Source organism: Lissotriton vulgaris, chromosome 5 (assembly GCF_964263255.1).
Source record: "Lissotriton vulgaris chromosome 5, aLisVul1.2, whole genome shotgun sequence".
Lineage (NCBI taxonomy): Eukaryota > Metazoa > Chordata > Amphibia > Caudata > Salamandridae > Lissotriton > Lissotriton vulgaris.
The window spans coordinates 830,151,809-830,172,843 of NC_141693.1; the positions used below are offsets into that span (position 1 = coordinate 830,151,809).

The window sequence follows — 21,035 nt, forward strand, 5'->3', positions numbered from 1 at the left end:
ATCACTGGAGTGCGGCCTACTGGCCCACTCATTAAAGCTCTGTGGCTGTGCATTTAACTTATCCTTGGCCTGCATGGATTGGGTTTAGCACCAGACAGCGTGTGATTCTTGCATGTGTGTGGTGGGTGGTATGCATCCAGTGGTGTGGAATTCCTATGGACTGAAGTGCAGGATATATTGTTTTGGGTCAAGAACAGGTTTTCATGCTTATTTTGTCCTTGGGACAGGTAGGATGAACCCCCTACAGCACAAACCCTCTGGCTTCTAGTTTACAGAGAAATCCAATTGGAACGTGGGCGTTTGCGCTCCTTGGTAAGTTAAGGTAATGAAAATTAAACCCTTTCTGGGTGCCTCATTGGTGAACCCTCTTGAGCGTGAGGGTAAATAAACTGACGGACAGTAACGTCCCCAATGACCCCTTCGTTTCAATAACATTCAAAAAAATTCACAAGTTGCTTTGAATGGTAGTTCCTTGTAACTAGTTTACAGTGCCATATTATGAATCAGGGAAGGGCATTCTCTGCAGTTCAGGTAATATTTGTGTCCATATGGCCATGCTGTTCAAACCTGTATTTATGTCTCATTAATGTAAAGACTTTATTAATTATTATTAGGGTGAGCACTCTAAGGTTATGTTCTAAGCTCAGACTGCACCACTGACAGTGGTTCCAGTACAAAAATGTGTACACGTGTGTAAAGTTTAACAATATGAGGCCATGTATAACAATCCAAGAATGCTCTCTGATTAGATGCAAATATTTGCAGAAGCTTGAAAGTAGATTGATGATTCTTTGCATTCAAAATAAAATGTTCACACATAAATGCAACTAGGAAAAAAAACAAGTTTTACTTTACTACCATTTTCATGAAGCATATTCATAATGGAAAATCAGTGTAGCTAGTTAAACACAAACAAAATTATGTGGGGCATAGGCTCACTGTCAAGGAACAGGCAGGACTAATAGGGTTGGCACTAATAGGGAATACTGAGAGAATGGAAGACTTGGTTCTTTGCACCTTTTGTATATTTCAGTGGAGGCGAAAAACTAGGTCTGATCCCTGGTTACTCCCTTGGCCTGTGTAGTGGCCAATTCAGAAATTATGGATTTCTGCTATAGCAGAATGTCCCCTTGACAAAGACCAGTGTGGAGGAGACAACACTTCAAAGGATCTATATAATTCTCACATCCTTTGCAAGGTATTGCTCCAATCTTTTTGCCTTCACTCCTCCGGTTTTGTTTAATTCATTTTAGTTGGCATTAGGACTGTGTTCACTTTACTACTGCTAACCAGTGCTGAACTGCTTGTGCTTTCTCACGAAAACATGGTAAAATTGGCCAACACCCAGTTGGCATATTTAATTTGGGTTTAAGGTTTAAGACCCTGGATTTGTTTCTACATATACCCAGTGCCTTCAAATGAAATGCTACTGGTGGGCCTGCAGCACTCATTGTGCCACCTGCTAAAGTAGCACCTTAAAATATGCCTTAGAACTGCCAATGCAGTCTATAGTGCAGTTTTAAACCGCTATATTGACATAACACATTAAACCTTTCGCCAGGCCTAAACATTCCTTTTTAATACTAAGTCACTCCTAATGTAGGCAGGATGAATGGTATGTAACTAGTAGGACATGTGTACTTACAATTTACATGTTCTGGCAGTGAAAAACAATGTACTTTTTCACTGTGGTAAGGCCTATCTTTCCCAATGACTAACACTGGGTTACCTTATTACATTTAATAACTGCTAACTTTGGATTGGGAGTAGAGAGAGGTGTGATGTGGTGCTTAGACTCAAATGATTTGCAATTTACAATCCTCTTTAATGGTAAAGTCTGATTTTAAGTCACAATTCTGAAAAATACACTTTTAAAAAGATGGTATTTTATTGTTCCAACCATTTGTGCCTTTTGCCACGGTCTGGTGTCACTGGACTATGCATGGCTCTGGTGTTGAGGTTTGTGTATTTCTCCTAGACAGTGACACAAATGGGGCCTATGAGAAATCTGGCAGGATGGTTAGGGGGTGGAGCTGTACCCAGCCTCACTTACACTTCAAACAGCTATGCTTCCTACACATGCACACAAAGGAATAATACATCAGGTCTGCTCTGTCTTTGAAGCAAGTTAAGAGGTGATCGCTCCAGGTAATGGTCTATGCTCCTCTGACTGAGATAAGATCCTTTGAAGCAAAATTGGTGTGAAGCATATGGCATGTATGATGTGTGGCCCCAGTGACAGGCAGGTTATAAAGGAGCGCTTCAAGTGCATTTTTGCGGAAGGTTTAGATTTAGGAGATCAGGCAAGATAACCCAGGTCTTGATATCGCTTATGATCCACAGATTAGTGTACTCAATTGCGATATTCCACAGAAAGGCATTACCAAACCCTGATTTGTGTGGCAATGAACAGTAGATAAGACTGAGTGGAGAATGTTGGGAGTGGTGAAAAACAAGGAACTCTGCGTGCTATAACAGTGGTCGCGACTTGGCTCTGGTGGAATAAGCACACAAGCCCTCAGAAGGTTGCTTCTTGCTCAGTTCTCTGCCTCTAAACAGAGGCTAAGGTCCAGGACCTTGGCCCCTTTCTCACTACCTCTGCAAAGGATGCTCCCTCCTCTGTAGCCACAGTAGGAGGGGAACGCATACTAGTATCTGGGGAAGTGTTCAGTCCACTGGCCTCCACAAAGTCCTCACTCCAGTCCATCTGAGGCTCTAAGGGTTGGTATACCTGAAGATCCAGCGACGCCTGTCAATCGTGCCCTTTCCTAGCCCGGGGGAAGAGGGCCCAGGCCTGAAAGGCATGGCTCCAGTCAGCATTGGATGACTACCCTCCTGTTCAGTGTCGAAGAACAGAATGGGTACGGCGCTGCCAATGGCGAGGGGTGAGTCTGTATTAGAGCTGGCTCTGGGAAAGCTCAAGGTGGTAGATTCTTCGCTGGTCCGGATCCATCTGTGGATCCACAGGCCCCGACTGGAGCTGGGGCCGCTGGTGTGGAGCCAGCAGGCCCCTCCTGAACCCGTGGGGAATGAAGGTACGCCAGCGGGCGCGGGCTGCTCAAATTTGAGGCGCATGGCCTCTTAAAACTTGTGTAGTTGAGCAAGGGTTGCTCCGACTCCCAGAACCTCTGGAAATATGGAGCTGACCAAGGTGCTAACCCAACTGTGGAGCCAGGCCACAAAGCAGACGCTCCCTCTTCACATCGGCAGATGGACGAGTTTACTACTTTTAGTGAGATTTGTCCAAGTGGTCCGACAACCTGGAATGCAACGAGGACTCTGTGACAGATCCAGGAACTTTCTTCTTGAGTGGGATGGAGACTGTAATGGTGTAGCTAGTCGGGCAGCAAGGCGCTTGAGGGATCACTCCCTCAAGAACTTGGGGTGCATGGCATGGGAATCAGCGTAGATCTTCATGTTCTGGTCATGTTCCAAGCTCCAGAGGCACACAAGGTGTGGGTCAATCAAGGAGCTAGCCTGGAATGGGTATTTAGACAGTTTTTAAACAACGTTTTTTAAAAAAAAATTATGAATTTATTTATACGTTTAAAAAAAAAACAGTAAGCAGACGCAAGTACAGACAGGGTATCATTACAGATATACAGATGGAACAAATACAATGAATTGGTGAAATAGGCCTGAAGACCAATAAAACACAGTGGGAAAATAATCCATGCATAGAAACATTAGAGGCAATATAATAAGTAAGGCGAGTTCGAGAGAAAAAAAAAGGGGGGTGGGAGAGTTGGGCCTTATAACAGCTTATTACAGGTATGAGGGGCTCAAGTGGGTGGCACTGTATCAGTCTGTGTATTATAGGGGTTAGCAATAGGATATGTAAGCAGTTATGTTGTGAGGGGACCCCAATTGTCCAGAGGAAGGGAGGTTAGGGGGAGCAGCTCAGCAAAAGCGTACATTTGGTCCTGCCAAAACACCATGTCCTGGATCCACTCCTTAAATGTAGGTGCCCGTCCCCGACCCCATCGGCATGCAACACACCGTTTGGCGAGGAGGAGGCTGAATGAAACAAATTTTCTGTGTGTCACTGCTATAGTTTCAGTGTAGCCAAGGAGGGCGAAGAGGGGAGTGTGTAGGAGGCATAGCAATGTCATCTGTTCTAAAGCTTCAAGTACCAGGAGCCAATACTCCTGCAACGCAGTGCAGTCCCAAGCCAAGTGAAGCAAGTCAGCCTCCGTAGTCCAACATCAGCCACATCTATCATCATCCTGTAGCTTAAAGCGATGGAGTTTCGCTGGTGTATAATATGTACGGTGTAAGTATGTGCATCCGGAGGCGGATGCTGGACGTGCTCTGCTCCGTTTTCCTGCAACAATAGGTCCACTGCTCCTCAATAATAGCTAGCTCCAGTTCTGACTGAATGAAAGTATTTGAAAGGCGGAATACTGCCGGGACGTCATGTTCTGTAAGGAGTGCTGAGTGGTGTACAGCGAATGGTAAAGGGAAGAAACTAAATAGGGTGCGGCGTCTCTGGCCAATATGAGGCAAATCGCAGCAACGTCCGGAGGTTCTCGGGGGAAGGAAGGAATATGTTCCTTAAGTCCCTGACGCAACCGGATGTATAAAAAGATGACCATAGGGGAAGGGGGCTGCTCTGAGAAGAGTTGTTGCGAGGTACAGAATTTCCCCAATTCTTAATTCCATATTGGGCTAGAGTTTTTTTTAATAACTCCCTCCTGGAGGACTGGCATTGTCGGGTGATATGTTAATGGGAGCAAAGGTGAGTACAGCATAGGGGCCTGAGTTCTTGTAGCAATATGTTGCCACGCCTTAACAGTACTGGTGATCGGGGATGGAGCATCAGCGCATGCAGCAATGGCAGTGAATATAGCTCCATCTAAAGGTATGGGATCCGATAGCAATGCTTGGCGGCCACCTGAGGCATATATCTGAGGGTGTGGAACCAGAAGTGTGCATAATGAGCCTGCGCGCAGGTGTAATAAAGTTCGAAATTTGGTATGTCGAACCCCCCTTGTGAGTAGGGCGGGGTGAGAATGTCCCACTGTACTCTGGGCTGTTTGCCACCCCAAGTGAGTAGGATGAGTACTGTCCAGAGCATCGTGAAAAAGGTCCTATTTGGGTTATAGGGTATGCTCATGAATAAATAAAGAAGTTTAGGAAGAATAACCATTTTTATTAAGGATATGCGGCCTGCAATGGATAGCGGCCGGGCGATCCAGCACGTGATGTTGTCCCTTATCCCATCGAGGGCACGACCGTAGTTAAGTTGCATCAGTTCGTCGTGATTTGCGGAGCTCCAGATGCACAGGTATTTAACCTAGTCAGGGCACCACTCATTTGGGAAGTCCGGAGGGAATTCGTGATTGAGGAGGTAAGGGGAAAGAGTTGAGATTTGGACCAGTTTATATGGATCCCAGATAGCCCCCCGTATCTCACAAACTCTCGAAGCAGCGGATTGAGGTTTATCTGGGGCTCTCTGACATATAATGTGATATCGTCCGCATACAGAGAAATAAAAATATGTCAGAGTGGGCAGCGGAGCGCCTTATCTTGATGATACTGTCTGACTTTGGCAGCAAAGGGTTCAATCGTTCGGGCAAACAGGAGCAGCGACAGAGGACATCCCTGCCGGGTTCCACGAGAAATCGGGATGGGGAGGAGGAGTCATTAATAAGGACTTTGGCTACAGGTTTGCTGTAAAGCAGGCGAACTCCAGATATAAATCTCCGCGAAAGCCCATGTTTTGCAAGATTACAAAAAGGTAGTCCCATTCCACTGAATTGAACGCTTTTGTGGCGTCGAGGAATACAGCGGCTAGGGGTATCTTTGGGTCTACCGTGCGGAGAGTGGAGAAGAGCGTGCGAAGATTATGTGTAGTCGCCCAGCCTGGGATGAAACCAGCCTGGTCGGGGAACACCAATTTGTCCATTAACCCCTTCGCTGCGGCGGCTATTTCGTCGCAGCGCTAAGGGGGTAGGGCGGCCGCGCGGCGGTTCCGTGCTTGTGACGGAACCGCTCCGTCACGGCTCGCGGGTGAGCTGTGCTTGTGACGGAATGGTTCCGTCACGAACCCGCCCGCCCATTAATTTGTCAGTGCAGGCGCGGAATTCGCGCCGCGCAGGCGCTGCGAGCGGGCCATGACGGAACCGCTCCGTCACAAGCACATCTCACCCGAGGCTTGTGACGGAACGGTTCCGTCACAAGCATGCAAGGGTTTAAGAGGCTGAGGCGATTAGCTAGTATTTGAGAGGATTTTTGTGTCGGTATTAATTAAGGATAGAGAGTCGGTATGAGTCACAAAGATGCGATGCCTTACCAGGCTTAAGGAGGGACGATATCAATGCCAGACTCATGGAGGGGGGTAGACAGCCGAACTCCTGTGCTTCGTTACAGACGAGTGTAAGAACGGGAAGTAACTGGGCAATATATGCTTTATAAAAATCTACAGGGAGGCCGTCCGAACCCGGGGCCTTATCGAAATGCGTTTGCATTATCGTTTCCTGTATTTCATCATTTTCTAAAGGAGCCACAAGGAATTCCCGCTGTACGTCACCCAGACAACCAAGAGCAATATCCTGCAAGAAGGGGCCAAAGTCAGGGGATTTATCTCTGCAGGTGCCTTACAGGGCAGTATAGAATTCAGTAAAGGTGTGTAGAATGTCTTGGCGATCTCTGTGCCGTACTCCGTACGAGTCTGTAACCTCAAGGACATAATTGGCGAATCAAGGGCGTCGGATTGATTGCGCTAGCTGCCTGCCTGGGCGTTCGCCATCGCCATATTTACGTGCAACGTAGTATTTACAGCGAAAGCGTGACTCGAAGTTGGCTGCTTCTTTATATTCTGTGAGCTTATCCCTAAATGTTGAAAGGGTCCAGGCTGAGTTAGCCCCCCAGAGGTCGGTCTCCAGCTGTTTGAGTTCATTCTCTAGTTTAAGGGTACGGTGCAAATCTCGCAAAACTGAAAAGCTTTTGGCCATACAAACCCAGCGTATCGTGACCTTGAAGGCCTCCAACACCACACCCACTGAGGAGACTGAGTCCATATTGGTCTGAAAGAAAGCAGCAATTTCTTCCCTGATATCAGCTCTGAACACCGTATCAAGCAAGGTCTCTGGAGCAAGCCGCCAAAGACGGGGAGTGGACCACAGGTCGGTAAGGGCAAATGTTATGAGCACTGGCGAGTGATCGGAATAAGTCCTGGCAAGATGGGTGGCACGTTTGACCCAGGAAACAGCGCCCCAGGAGACCACCCAGTAATCCAGTCAAGCCCAGGAGGCATGTAGAGCAGTGTAATGGTGCCCTCTTTTTCTCCGGGATGTACATGGAGCCAGACATCAGTGAGCTCATGGGCTTTATGTATGGTTGTTTGCATCTTGGTGTATTATGTACATCCAGCAACAACGGAGTAGTACATATGAAAGGACATCGTCTGTTGGGAGATTTATCGTACCAATATGAGATATGGCGAGGCAATAGTATTTAACAGGAGAAATTATTCAGTCAATATGCATGCAGCAATATCACTTATTTGTGGTCTGAGAGTAGGGCGTAAAGTGTTCCACTTCGGCATGAGCGGATTATGGTTAGAGTACATACAGTTTCGCATCGCACTCAGAGCTCAGCCGAGGGGTCGGGAATGCAGCAGACAGAGCCAGCCTCCGAGCAATGGGGACAAACTCCAACAGAGCCAATCTACTCATACTAGAAGAAACATCTGTGACCAGAACTAAGGAAGCTCAGTCAGCGCTCAATGATGGTGATTGGGAGAGGAGGACCAGGGATTCTCTTGTCTGAGTGTTCCTTTTTGACAGTTCCCAAAAAATCGTACACCTGCTGTTCATTTGTGAAGAAGGGATATTTATCCCGGTAGGTGACTCTCAAACAGGCGGGGTACAGTAGAGCATACTGGATCTGTATCTTGCAGAGTTTCTGCGTAGCCGGGAAAAGTTTGGGCCGGGCCTCCTGCACCGCCATCGTGAAATCAGGGTATATTGAAAAAATGGACGCCTTCAAGTTGTAAGTTCTGATGTTCCCTGGCTAGCTTCAGCGCAGCATTTCGGTCGCTGTAATTTAGGAGGCGCGCAATTATCAGCCGCGGGGCAGCTCCGGGGGCTGGGCGAGGGATCGATGGGCCCGCTCTACATGAATTGAGAGAAGGAGTGTGCTTCGAAGGTGGTGCGTAAGAGACGTGCAAGAAAGTCCTCCATCCGGCTAGTATTCGCGCTCTCAGGAATTCCTGTAACGCGGATGTTGTTACGTCGGCTTCTAGCTTCTAAATCCTCGTTTTTTGCGGAGATTACTTTCAGGAGCTTATCCATCTGGGTCATTTGTTGGGTCACCTGCGAGCTGGTATCGTCCGTGTCTGAAATACGCCTCTCTGCCTCCTTAAGCCGCTCATCAGATTTCTCCACCTTCAGTACTATGTAATCCATGTGAGTGCTTACTGAGTCCATTTTGGTGGAAAGATCAGTCAAGCTGCATTGCATTGCCAGTAGGAGGGACTGGACCTCATTCTCCGGGGCTGGTGGGGAGATAGAGTGAGATGTGGTTGCTGGGGGGGTCAGCTTACTCAGCGGAAGAGCGGTGACAGCTCTCTTTGTTTCATAGGGAAATTTGGTTTGGCGGCCCTCGGGCTTCCCCAAGATGAAGGTGTCCTGGAAAGGGGAGTCGGCACAGGAGAAGACAGCTGTGCACCCCAACAGCAGGGACTGCAAGAGTATGGCAGCACAGGAGAGGGGTGCCACGCTGGTCCCTTACAGGTAGAGCCAAGGGATCAGCAGCACGGGTCAGAGCTGCAAACGTGAGAGCCCAGGAGTAATGGCGTCCGGCAGGCAAGGAGAGCGGGGCCCCGAGTGCAGCAGGCCAGTGAATTTGACAGTTGGAAGGGAATCAGGGTTAAGTGTCTCAATAACAATGCGGGGCAATCTCTGCAACAAACCAGCCAAACAGTTCTTTGTGGTAAAAAGACGATGCAGTCGCCTCCTGTGTAGAGCCCGGTCCGAACCCCTCCTCCTGGAGCACAAGGTGTAGGGCTATAAAATATTGGGACCTAGGAGGCGGTGTCCGTGGGGCCACCTTAGGAGTGTTGTTGGGGGAGGATGGCGTTGTATGCCTGCTTCATGTGGCCTTGTCAAAGCTCCAGCAAGCAGGGAGAAGAAGGCAGCCCTCCCGCAGAGCAGCGTGGTAGCATCAGTATCTCCCTTAGACAATGGCACCAGGTGGTTCATCGAGTTTCAGTGGCAGCGGCAGCGGGTGGGCCGTCCTGCAGCATGATCGCAAGACTCACCCCCGCCTGCCAATAGCCTGGAGCAGTGTCAATGGAGACAGCACGGTTGGTGTGCCGGGGGAGGAAACAAGCCACCAGGAGCTGCAGCGCTCTACGGGGGAGCTGAGGGACAGCTGTTATGAAAGCTGAGATGGTGGAGAAGGTGGAGAGCAAATGCAAGCTTTGGCTGACTCACCGTAATGAATGAAGCGTGACAGGGTCGTAGAGCCTGATCTCTCAGTCGTGGGTTCCGTGGTGGTAAACGGAATTGCTGGCGTTGATGGCAAGCGTTCATAGCGGAAGGCTCCAGGTCGTAGGAGGGGGAGGGAAGTAGGCAGTATCACAGGCCGCGTGGCCTTGACGCCACGTATGGAGCCCCGGCCTTCTCCCAAGCAGCACAGCCGCCCGCGGATCACTTCAAGATGCCGTCGCCGACCGCAGTGGGTTTCTTCAGCGTGTAACTGTGCCGGGTGACGCTTTCAGGAGCTGATTTTGTAGCGGCAGGTAGCGGTTGTCCTTAGGAGGCCATTCCAATACAGTGGGAAAGTGCTGTGGCCGTTTAATCCAGGATAAAAGTAAAAATAATAAGCCATGGGTCCTGAGCCTCACAAGTATGCGGCCATCTTGGTCGTGCGCCACCTAGCACCCCGGGTCTTTAAACAGTTGAACTTTAAGTCAACCTTTAGCTCTTTCTAACATCTTAATTTCAGAAACAATGCAAGCTTTCCTCCAACTGATGGAAACCTCTAGATGATGGAATTATGTTTCTTAAACATGTGTCCCACCTTGAATCAGTACATAGTCTGATTACTCATCTAGTACGAGACAAATATTCAAGTAGTCTGTCTTCTGTGTTGCTCAGCCAACATAGTAGGCCTTTGCCAAGCATAAGGGCAAAGGCTTGCCAATGTTAGCTCCTCATCATAGGGTCGTGTATACTAGGTAAAGTGAGAGGACACAAAATTATCCATTTACCCATTAGAATTCAGGAACCTTGTTGGAACTATTGAAGGCTGGAATACCTACCAATGCAGCTTCAAATGAAGAGACAAAGAAAAATCTCATTTTATCAAGACAGGAGATTCTGGATTATCAACCAGAATGTCCACTCCAAGATCAACTTGTTGAGCAAAAGGAGATCAAGGATGGAACCTTTTATTTAATGAAAAATGTAGAAGCACATCTAAATTCCTTTCTGTGGAGATGCAAACTCTACGGATCCACACAAAACTAGTGACTCAATGTCTTAATTAACAAAATGACCTAAACCTTTTCTCTACAGTTTTGTTCCTCGGAGAACAGTGGTTTGGAAGGTCACCCACAAGCTTAAAGGGTTTGCACTACTGTGTGGATTTACAGTTTGCAATACTCTGTGGTGACAATAGCCTTCCGCCTCCATGTTATAACAGAGGGCGTTCAGATGAAGCCATTATGTTTTAGGTTAACTGCACCACTTTGTGAGAGGGTTCACCAGACAAAAAACCATGTGGTTGAACTTGGTGTCTGCACCATTGCTACTACTAATGATGCCATGTCGGTTTGCCCAAGCTGATGTTGGTTTCCCTCGGTTTCCTTCTGTACAATCTGAACCTTCTACATAAATAAATAACCACCCTGCATGGCTTCAGGCATTCATATTTCTTGAACAGAGTACTAAAGGTGAAGGGTGGATTAAATACACGGTGCCTTACCTCTTGCCTTAAATGTTAAGTCTTAAACAAGAGATTCTCCTCAGCACTGACCTCTATAGTATCCAAGTCAAGAAGAACAAAATAAGGTGAACAACTAGTTGACTTCACTTAAGTACCAACCCGTGAACATCTGAATGACACTGCATTTGCAGAACAGAATCAATAAAGTCCAACCGTCCAAAAGTGGTCACAAGTTAACAGTATCCATCCTCTCTGCCACTCAGCTGAGAATGCACCTTTCTTTCTACTACGCACGTTCTTCCATTTTCCAGATCCAACAGCCAAAGCATTTCAGCTAAAAGTACACTTTTGATTGTATCGGTCAAAAGGTAACCCTTACAAAAACTGGATACAAACAAGGTCTGTTGCTATTTTACCGGAGTTTCAAGGAAAAGACTGTCAGCGCCCCTGGGGTCAGGAAAAACTTCTTAGTTGGGTAAATCAATCCATGCAAACAAAAAGAAGTCACCCCAAGGAAACAAGACTGCAGAGCTTGAATATAAATATCAAACCTGTCCAATACCTTCTGATGCAAATCTGCATGAGTCAAAATGCTGCCGGGAGAGACATTGTGGCAGCTCAATCGCTCAGTCGCAGTCCTCCATAGGAAATTCTTGTTCAATTGCATCCAGCAATCACCCCACTCCCCCATCACAAACTTTGTGAGTGAATAGCAGAAACGCAGGTAGCGTGAGCACCACCACACCATACAACACTGGAACCCCCATGGAGAGCTACGAGACACTTCAGCATCAACACTAAGTGAATTCAAGGCCACCCCCCCCCCCATATAAACTCACTTAACAATGGTTCTTACCACAGTTTAGGCAGTCTGATGTTCACACTGCTGCTTAGACCTCATGGCCTATTAGGTACCAGAGTCCAAGATGGAACAGCTCCATAGTGAGAGGCCGAATGATGTCAAGGACCGAGTGGATGAAGAACAGCCGCCTGAAACTGAACTCAGACAAGACAGAAGTCCTCATCCTGGGGTCATCGCCCTCCGCCTGGGACGACTCCTGGTGGCCCCCTGCCCTGGGCACCAATCCCAAGCCAACGGACCACGCTCGTAACCTGGGCTTCATCCTGGACTCCTCCCTCTCGATGACCAGACAAGTCAACGCCATCTCATCATCGTGCTTCAACACCCTGTGCATGCACCGAAAGATCTTCCGATGGATCCCCACCGAAACCAGGAAGACAGTCACTCAGACACTCGTCACCAGCCGACTGGACTACAGAAACACCCTCTACGCCGGAACCACAGCCAAACTTCAGAAAAGACTCCAACGCATCCAGAACGCCTCCGCACGACTCGTCCTGGACATCCCCCCACACAGCCACATCTCCGGCCACCTGAGAGACCTACACTGGCTCCCCTTCAGCAAGAGGATCACATTCAGACTCCTCACCCACGTAGACAAGGGTCTCCACGACCTGGGCTTCAAGTACCTCAACAACCGCCTGACCTTCTACACGCCTGTCTGCCAGCTACGGTCGACCAGACACGCCCTCGCCGCCGTTCCACGCATCCGAAGAGCCCCCGCCGGGGGAAGATTCTTCTCCTACCTGGCAGCCAAGACATGGAACTCCCTCCCCATCCACCTTCGGCTAACATAGGACCACCTCTCCTTCAGGAAGCATCTCAAGACCTGGCTCTTTGAGCAGTAGCGGACCCCTGCCCCCCCCCCCCACCCCCCCACCCCCCTGCCCAAGCGCCTTGAGACCTTTCCGGATGAGTAGCGCGCTATAAAAATGTCATTGATTGATTGATTTATTGCTCAAGGAAAGCAGCATTAAATGCCTAATCTGCAAAGTTGTTGGGGCCCCCTCACAGGAGATTTCAGACACAATAACATGAAAGGGGCAGGTGGTGTTTGTTAGTGATGGTCACACTTCTCTTTTTCAGGAGGAGAATAAAAACCTCCCTTGAATTACCCACATTTTATGCCCCAGAACAAGACTCTATTTAAACAGATAAGACTTTGGCAGGGGAGCCAAAACCTTTACCTTTGAGGCAGACACGTAAATAATGCCTCCATCTGAAAAAACCTGGCACAACTTCCAATAGTCCACATTTGCAATGTTGCTGTATTCCTAATATCCCAGACATGTCCCAGACAGTATATGTGGGCCATCTTCCCTTCAGAGATGAAGAGCTATTTGAATATTTGCCATGTAGCACTGGAGAGATGTGACAAGTTATTGCCTGCAATAGTTTACAGTGAGTAAGAGAAAACTCTTGCAGAAACCTGCACTATTGCATACAAAAGATTTTTAAAAATACCTTCGTGAAGTAGAAACTGCAATCTTGTTATGAAGCCAAACTGGAGACATAACAGAAAACTGGAAAATAATTCTGCACCAAAAATATTTGAAATATAGTTTTAAAATGCCATGTTTAAACATCCTCCGGTGCAAAATGCGGACAAATTAAGCTAAAAAAATAAAAACTGTTGGCCTACTGCTTTAGGAGTTCCGTCCTTCATTTTAATACTGTGCAGGTCTCCAAAGGGAGAAGTCTCATTCAGCACATTAAAATGTGTTTGAATCCATTAAGTTTGATCACTTATGTGGTGTAAAAGGTTTTATAAAAAAAAAAGCTGCATTCTCAAACTATTCTAATATCTTCCTTGCCTAAAGAAAATAATTCTCACAACATAAGAATCTGAGGAAGACCTCATGCTCGAAAAACATTTTATCCTGCTAGGCTCTGCGTAGTAGAATCTGGACATGTTGACATTTGTTTACAATTTCCCATATTCCCATGTCACCCCGTCTCCGGCAGTCTTAGTATATAAAAGAGGTACATGCATAGATAAAAGACAAGTAAAACGAGGGCAGGTTATTGTACTCAAAGGTGCTAGAAAAGGATAATAACACTTACTTGGTTTTGAAAAAGTAGTAGTAGAAAGAGTACATGTACACATATATTGCAGTTGACGCAGCAGACAGAAAGCTCGTCCATTGCCTACAAGATCAATGTATTGCATAGAATTAGAATACATACATCAAAATACAAAAGCACTTCGTTAGTTAAAAGCATCGTGGCTAAATTTGACAAAACTGCAGGGTTCAGAATACTACCACACAATTATAAAATTCTTAGACCGTTTAAAATACAACCACCACTAGGCTGCCAAGGTTTAGACACAAATAGAATGATATCAAATTTAGTGATAACAATTGCAAAACGCTTAACACTACAATGGGGTTTAATGCAGAGTAAAAGAACTATCTACTATCCATTACAGTCTGAATGCCTATACTCAGAAGGAGCCATTTAAGAGAAGACTTATTGAGACAATCAACCAGGAGGAGGAAGAGTAGAAAGTGCATGACACAAAGGGCCAGATGTAGGTAAATGAGAAATACCGATTTCTTAATAACGAATATTACCGATTCGCTATTAAGAAATCGGTATTTCCTATATAGGTAAAGATTCGGCAAAAAATACTGAATCCTTAATATTCCTTATTACCGAATCAGTAATTGAGATTCGGTAATAAGGAATACCTACCCATTCATTTCTATGGGCATGGAGGCCCATAAGAATGAATGTGAAGACATTCAGTATTAGTGATTCGGTATTACTGAATCGGTAATACCGGGAGGTATTTCAGGGGTGCAGGGTGTCCAAAGGACACACTGTTGCACCCCTGAAATGTGCATGTGTGCACATGTGGCGCACATACATGCCCTAAAGTGTTTTTTTAAGGGAAAGGGAAATTGGTAATTACCACCAACTTTAAGTTGGTGGTAATTACCGATTTCTTAAGGCTCAAAAGCACTCTTCAAAATGCTTCCTACATTGCATTTAAGGAATCGGTATTACCGATTCCTTAAATGCAAGAGCAATAAGGAATTGGTATTTACCGATTCCTTATTTACAGATTCCTTACCTACATTAGGAATAGCTAAATACCGGTCGGTAACGTTGAAATTTATTTCGGCGTTACCAACCGGTATTTACCCACCTACATCTGGCCCTTAATGTCTTAGAGAGAGCACACAGACCAACATAAACAGTGTCTTTCCTTCGCCCAGTTCTGGCAACAACCAGATGCTGCCCCATGCGAAAGAGAGGACAAAAAAGCAATGCATTTAAATTACTCATGAGTCCAAGAGAAGGCTAATGCTGAAAGTAAGGTAGGACTTAGATGCTTGAAGGTTCCATTTAACATATTCCCTAGGTGAAAGGGCAGGAAAGACATCATTCACCCCAGCCGGTCATTAAAACACATATGGGGACCCACCCAAAAAGAACAATGCAACATTAAAAAACAATTGTAAAGATTTATTGAGTGTGATGCACTTTTTTGTCCATCAGCTTCAGAAAACAGCTGACTGTGCCTGACCGTTTCTGATGTGACTCCGCTTTCCAGATATCTGTGTATATTACTTTGTAGTTTATGCCACTGCACTATATAATACCACCTCAAAAAATTAAAACAATCAGTCACAAATGAGTACCACGTGACAAAGTAAGTACTCTAAGAATAAAGGGTGAGACTAAGGTTGTAATCAACTGAGATGAGGTTCCAAATGTTGACATTAAATATCATTGTTTTTCTTAAATCTATCGCATCTCATTTCACATTCAGTTTGAAGAGGCACACATACTTACCACCTGTAATCCTCAGCATTTAGCAGGAAATATGTACACACAATGGTGACACACACAGTAACTATGCAGAGGATAACGAGGACCAACATCATGAATCCATAGACATAGTATATCTTATAAGCCCAAAAGGATGTGAAAATAAAATACCTAAATGAAATAAAATGAGACAGTTAGATACTCATATACCATGTAAGGAAATTGTCTGCTTCATGTGAAGAAAATCCTATTAGGATTCATTATTTGAACAGGTTTATGCTTACATTTCGATGAAAATGGATCCAAATGGTAGAATTCCACCCAAGCAGACAATGACCGCTGGTTCCATGAACCTGAATATTAAAAGATTTGCATAAGTTAATGTGGCACATTCCAACATTTAGAATATAATAGATTAGAAAAAATTATAATATGGAATTCAACCCAGCCATGGTACTAGTCAAACACACCTGTTTTTTTCAAACTTTCTAAAGGAGATTTTACAATTTAGTCACTGTCAAAAAGTACAAAACACTGTGAACAAGGAATGCATGTTAACTTTGTTCGCAGGGCGCCATGTAACGACAGGCAGCTGAAGTAAAAGATTCTTCACACAGTCCACATACGGTTTGAGTAAAACTTTCAGACTTGATTGACAATATCTCAGCTGCATAGTATTCATGAAGTGCTCATTTTGTTTCTTCATCCTCACCGAGCAATCTAGATCCTCAATAGACCTTTGTTGCACTGTTTCAGAAGGGAAACGTTCTTTGGAACAAAGCCGGAATCACGCTGTATCCTTTACAGCATCGGCAATAGAACAAACGCATCATTACCAGGCATTCGTTTAGCATACATGGCAAGTCGTTATAATGACTTTCGTGCTAAAGGAAAAAGGAACGCGTCAAAACAATAAGTTTATTCTAATGATGGCGTTCTGAAGGCATGCCTGAAAAAGGCGAGCGTGATTCCGTCATGCATTCATGTCAGATTTATGGATCAGCAGGCAACAAACAAGAATATTTCTGATCTTTGTGCAGCCCAACATTCAATACAATGCCAATAAGTGTACATCCAGTTGTGCTACTTGGCAAAAATATTGGCCAAGTAAAAGTACTAAGCAAGATCACCAGACTTTTACTGATTTGAAAACAGCTGGCAAGGAGCTAATAATATTCAACCCAATGAGACTTTCACTGAATAATATATGCTATTTCTCAAAATATATTAATTTTATACAATTGGGTGGCTGAGGTAAAGTCAGTGCACTCCTTTCCAAATACCAATAAATATCCAAAAGTCTTCGGTCTCCTTGATAGGCTGTTCAGTGTAGGAAAGTGCCCCTTTTTGACATGGCCACCTCCACTTTTTATCTGGTAACTGATCCAATTTTGACAGAAGTGAACTGGTTCCTACTATCATCCAGGTCCCCAGTGCCAGATCTCTTTCCCTAAAACTGTACAATTATTTTCCCAATTGGCAATACCTTTAGCACCCCCTTTAAGTCCTTAGCAAATGGTACCCCTGGCACCTAGGGCAGGAAGACTAAAGCACTTCCCTAAGAACTGCAGCATGTATTGTGACACCCCAAGGGACCTCACACCATACTTCTGCAAACTGCCATAGCAGGCTGCATGGCATGATGAAGGAAAAAGTGAAGACACGACATGGCACACCTCTTGTATGCCACGCCTACAGGCACTGCATGCAACATGCCATTCATCCCTACAGTAGGCCTTCCAGCCCTAAGGCAGGTTGCATTATATGACATGTGAGGACATATCTGCTAGAGCAGATATGCCCCTGTGAAGTTCATGCAGATTCTTGGACAATGCCAGTGAACAGGGAAGTCATCTTGAGAATATGTACTAGGCACTTGTGATTAAGAGTTCCCGTGCAAAAATCTCATATTAATAGGCCCACACTGATTCCAGAGTTGGATTTATTAACAAACTGACCCAGAGCCTTAGAGGCACCAGCTGAAAACCTACAAACCTCTAATGTGCTGGCTGACTGATGTAGACCAGCCTGCCACCACAGACAATTTTCAGACCCCCTGCAGGTGAGAGACCATGCTCTCCGAGGGAGACGAAATAATGCCTGCTCCAGCCGGAGGTGTTGTCAACGCCTACAAGCCGGATGGCTAATAATTAGCATATTAAGGCAGGAGGCTTCAAAGGCTTTTGCAGCCTTTGATATGCGACCAAGGCTTTCCCAAGAGAGGAGAAATGCACCCCATGCCTCTGGCTCATTTGGTAGCTGGACAGGCAGGAAAATTAGCTTACCAGGAGGCTTCCACCCTTAAGGTGGGCTAGTTGATGTGAACACGAAAACTAGAATTCCACCGTCTTGGTTTTCGGTGGAATTAGGTTAACTTGGTCAGGTTATACTCAAATTTAAGTTCACAAAAAGTGGGCATGTAGAGAGTGGCCCAGCTGTTGTGATTCCTTTGCACTCTCAATCAGCAAGACCGGCACAAAGCAATGCCCAGGGTGAAAAAGAAGTGTTGGAGCCTGGAATAATGGCCCAAATCCCCAACAGAAAAGGCAGGAAGGGTGGGGAAACCAGCTTCTAATCAGACACAAGCTCAGGTCCCCTCTCCTCGGGGAGCAGATATGTCAGCCCCAGAGGGAAGTAAGTTCCAGGAACTTAGACATTACACAGCAGTGCTCCTAGGCTCAGGGAAGATCTGTCCAACTCAAGAGTGGGACAGGGGCCTGTCCCACTCTTGAGAGCCTGTGATAGCCAGCTACTGACCAGGAAAAGGGAGATGTCAGTGGCTCCGACCAAACACATTGGGAGGAGGGACTCCTGTACAAGGAGGTCAGAGATGCCAAACATGGTGCCAATAGAACTGGTGGTGCCTCAGCTGAACAGAGAGTTCTTACTCTCTTTAGCTTATGACATCCCCCTTAGCTGGGCATCTTGACTAGACCAAACCTTGGAGTAAGTTAGTCACCCACTTCTACTCTCTAGGCATGTCCCAGAAGGTGAAGGAGTTTTGTAACTCCTGTGTTACCCATCGAGCAACGATTGATTTAGGCCCAGATCTCTGTACTGGGGTGAATGTATGACATTGTTCTACATTCTGTACATCAATAATTGTTTTTGCATTCGTCACCCAGAGTGAGACAGGTATGCCCAGATGTGGGTCCCATGCTATCCATGCAACTGGAGTCAAATTATCCTGGCTGCAGAGGGATGAAACCCCGAAACCTGTCCTAGGATGCTTGTTTCCAGTCCAGGGAGGACCTGGTCCATCAGTTTGGGATGAACTGTTCCGATTGGGCACAGGGTCAAGACTGATTTGCATATGGCTGGTTTCAAACTGGAATGGCATGGTGAGCAAAAACACGATGGATTTAGGGCCAGTTCTCTGTACTGGGGTGAATGTATGACATTGTTCTACATTCTGTCCATCTATTGTTGTTTTTGCACCTGCCAAGCAAGTGGGAAAGCGGGTAACCACCCAAAGGCCCCATCAATTGCACTTACAGTGGTTGGGGTTCCCTCTGAAAGGGTAGGGGGTCGATGTTGTTGCCCCTTTGCACCCTCCAACTGCATCAGGGAACATTCACACTGAATCATACCACCAGGTACCCTGAAGCTATACCCATTAGGGCTAACACAACAGGTGATGGACCGAATGTGGATCAATGTCACACACTCACCCCAGTCCAAAGATCTGGGCCCAAATCCATCGTTTTTTTGCACTCCACACCACCCCGGGTTAGACAATGGCGATATGCAAATCAGCTCTGACCCTGTGCCCCATGGGAACAGTCCAGTCCGAACTACAAAAGCCATGTCCTTCCCAGAACGGAATCAAGCATCCGAGGACCGGACCGGTTTCGAGGTAACACCTCTCATCAGCCCGGCTAGCTTGACTCCAGTGGTGTGGAGTGCCTGGGACCCACGTCTGGGCATCCCCAGCGCACTTAGGGCGGAATATGCAAACACAACAGGTGATGGACCGAATGTGGATCAATGTCACACACTCACCCCAGTCCAAAGATCTGGGCCCAAATCCATCGTTTTTTTGCACTCCACACCACCCCGGGTTAGACAATGGCGATATGCAAATCAGCTCTGACCCTGTGCCCCATGGGAACAGTCCAGTCCGAACTACAAAAGCCATGTCCTTCCCAGAACGGAATCAAGCATCCGAGGACCGGACCGGTTTCGAGGTAACACCTCTCATCAGCCCGGCTAGCTTGACTCCAGTGGTGTGGAGTGCCTGGGACCCACGTCTGGGCATCCCCAGCGCACTTAGGGCGGAATATGCAAACACAACAGGTGATGGACCGAATGTGGATCAATGTCACACACTCACCCCAAGATCTGGGCCCAAATCCATCGTTTTTTTGCACTCCACACCACCCCGGGTTAGACAATGGCGATATGCAAATCAGCTCTGACCCTGTGCCCCATGGGAACAGTCCAGTCCGAACTACAAAAGCCATGTCCTTCCCAGAACGGAATCAAGCATCCGAGGACCGGACCGGTTTCGAGGTAACACCTCTCATCAGCCCGGCTAGCTTGACTCCAGTGGTGTGGAGTGCCTGGGACCCACGTCTGGGCATCCCCAGCGCACTTAGGGCGGAATATGCAAACACAACAGGTGATGGACCGAATGTGGATCAATGTCACACACTCACCCCAGTCCAAAGATCTGGGCCCAAATCCATCGTTTTTTTGCACTCCACACCACCCCGGGTTAGACAATGGCGATATGCAAATCAGCTCTGACCCTGTGCCCCATGGGAACAGTCTAGTCCGAACTACAAAAGCCATGTCCTTCCCAGAACGGAATCAAGCATCCGAGGACCGGACCGGTTTCGAGGTAACACCTCTCATCAGCCCGGCTAGCTTGACTCCAGTGGTGTGGAGTGCCTGGGACCCACGTCTGGGCATCCCCAGCGCACTTAGGGCGGAATATGCAAACACAACAGGTGATGGACCGAATGTGGATCAATGTCACACACTCACCCCAGTCCAAAGATCTGGGCCCAAATCCATTGTTTTTTTGCACTCCACACCACCCCGGGTTAGACAATGGCGATATGCAAATCAGCTCTGACCCTGTGCCCCATGGGAACAGTCCAGTCCGAACTACAAAAGCCATGTCCTTCCCAGAACGGAATCAAGCATCCGAGGACCGGACCGGTTTCGAGGTAACACCTCTCATCAGCCCGGCTAGCTTGACTCCAGTGGTGTGGAGTGCCTGGGACCCACGTCTGGGCATCCCCAGCGCACTTAGGGCGGAATATGCAAACACAACAGGTGATGGACCGAATGTGGATCAATGTCACACCCATTAGGGCTGTCACTGCTCCTGCAGTTTCCAGAGCCCTCTTGAATATTTCTACAAGAGTGGGTTTTCCTAAGGAGGTGGTGCCGGGCAGAAGTAATAACTTCATGACTGGCTACCTAAATGGCTTATGAAATTAATGTGGCTTGACTTACAAGTTCACTACCCCATATCACCCACAAACCA

At 46.8% G+C, this 21,035-nt stretch overlaps 1 protein-coding gene across 1 annotated transcript in view; it reads right to left on the minus strand.

Moving 5' to 3' along the window:
- TM9SF3 (transmembrane 9 superfamily member 3) overlaps positions 1 to 21,035 on the minus strand; it is a 284,713-nt gene that overhangs the window by 18,407 nt on the left and 245,271 nt on the right. Inside the window, exons 11-13 of the mRNA XM_086922322.1 lie at positions 15,823 to 15,891; positions 15,563 to 15,709; positions 13,823 to 13,906 (exon numbers count right to left, since the gene is read on the minus strand). Coding sequence (XP_086778448.1) covers positions 13,823 to 13,906; positions 15,563 to 15,709; positions 15,823 to 15,891 — 300 coding nt within the window. The remainder of the gene's footprint in view (positions 1 to 13,822; positions 13,907 to 15,562; positions 15,710 to 15,822; positions 15,892 to 21,035) is intronic.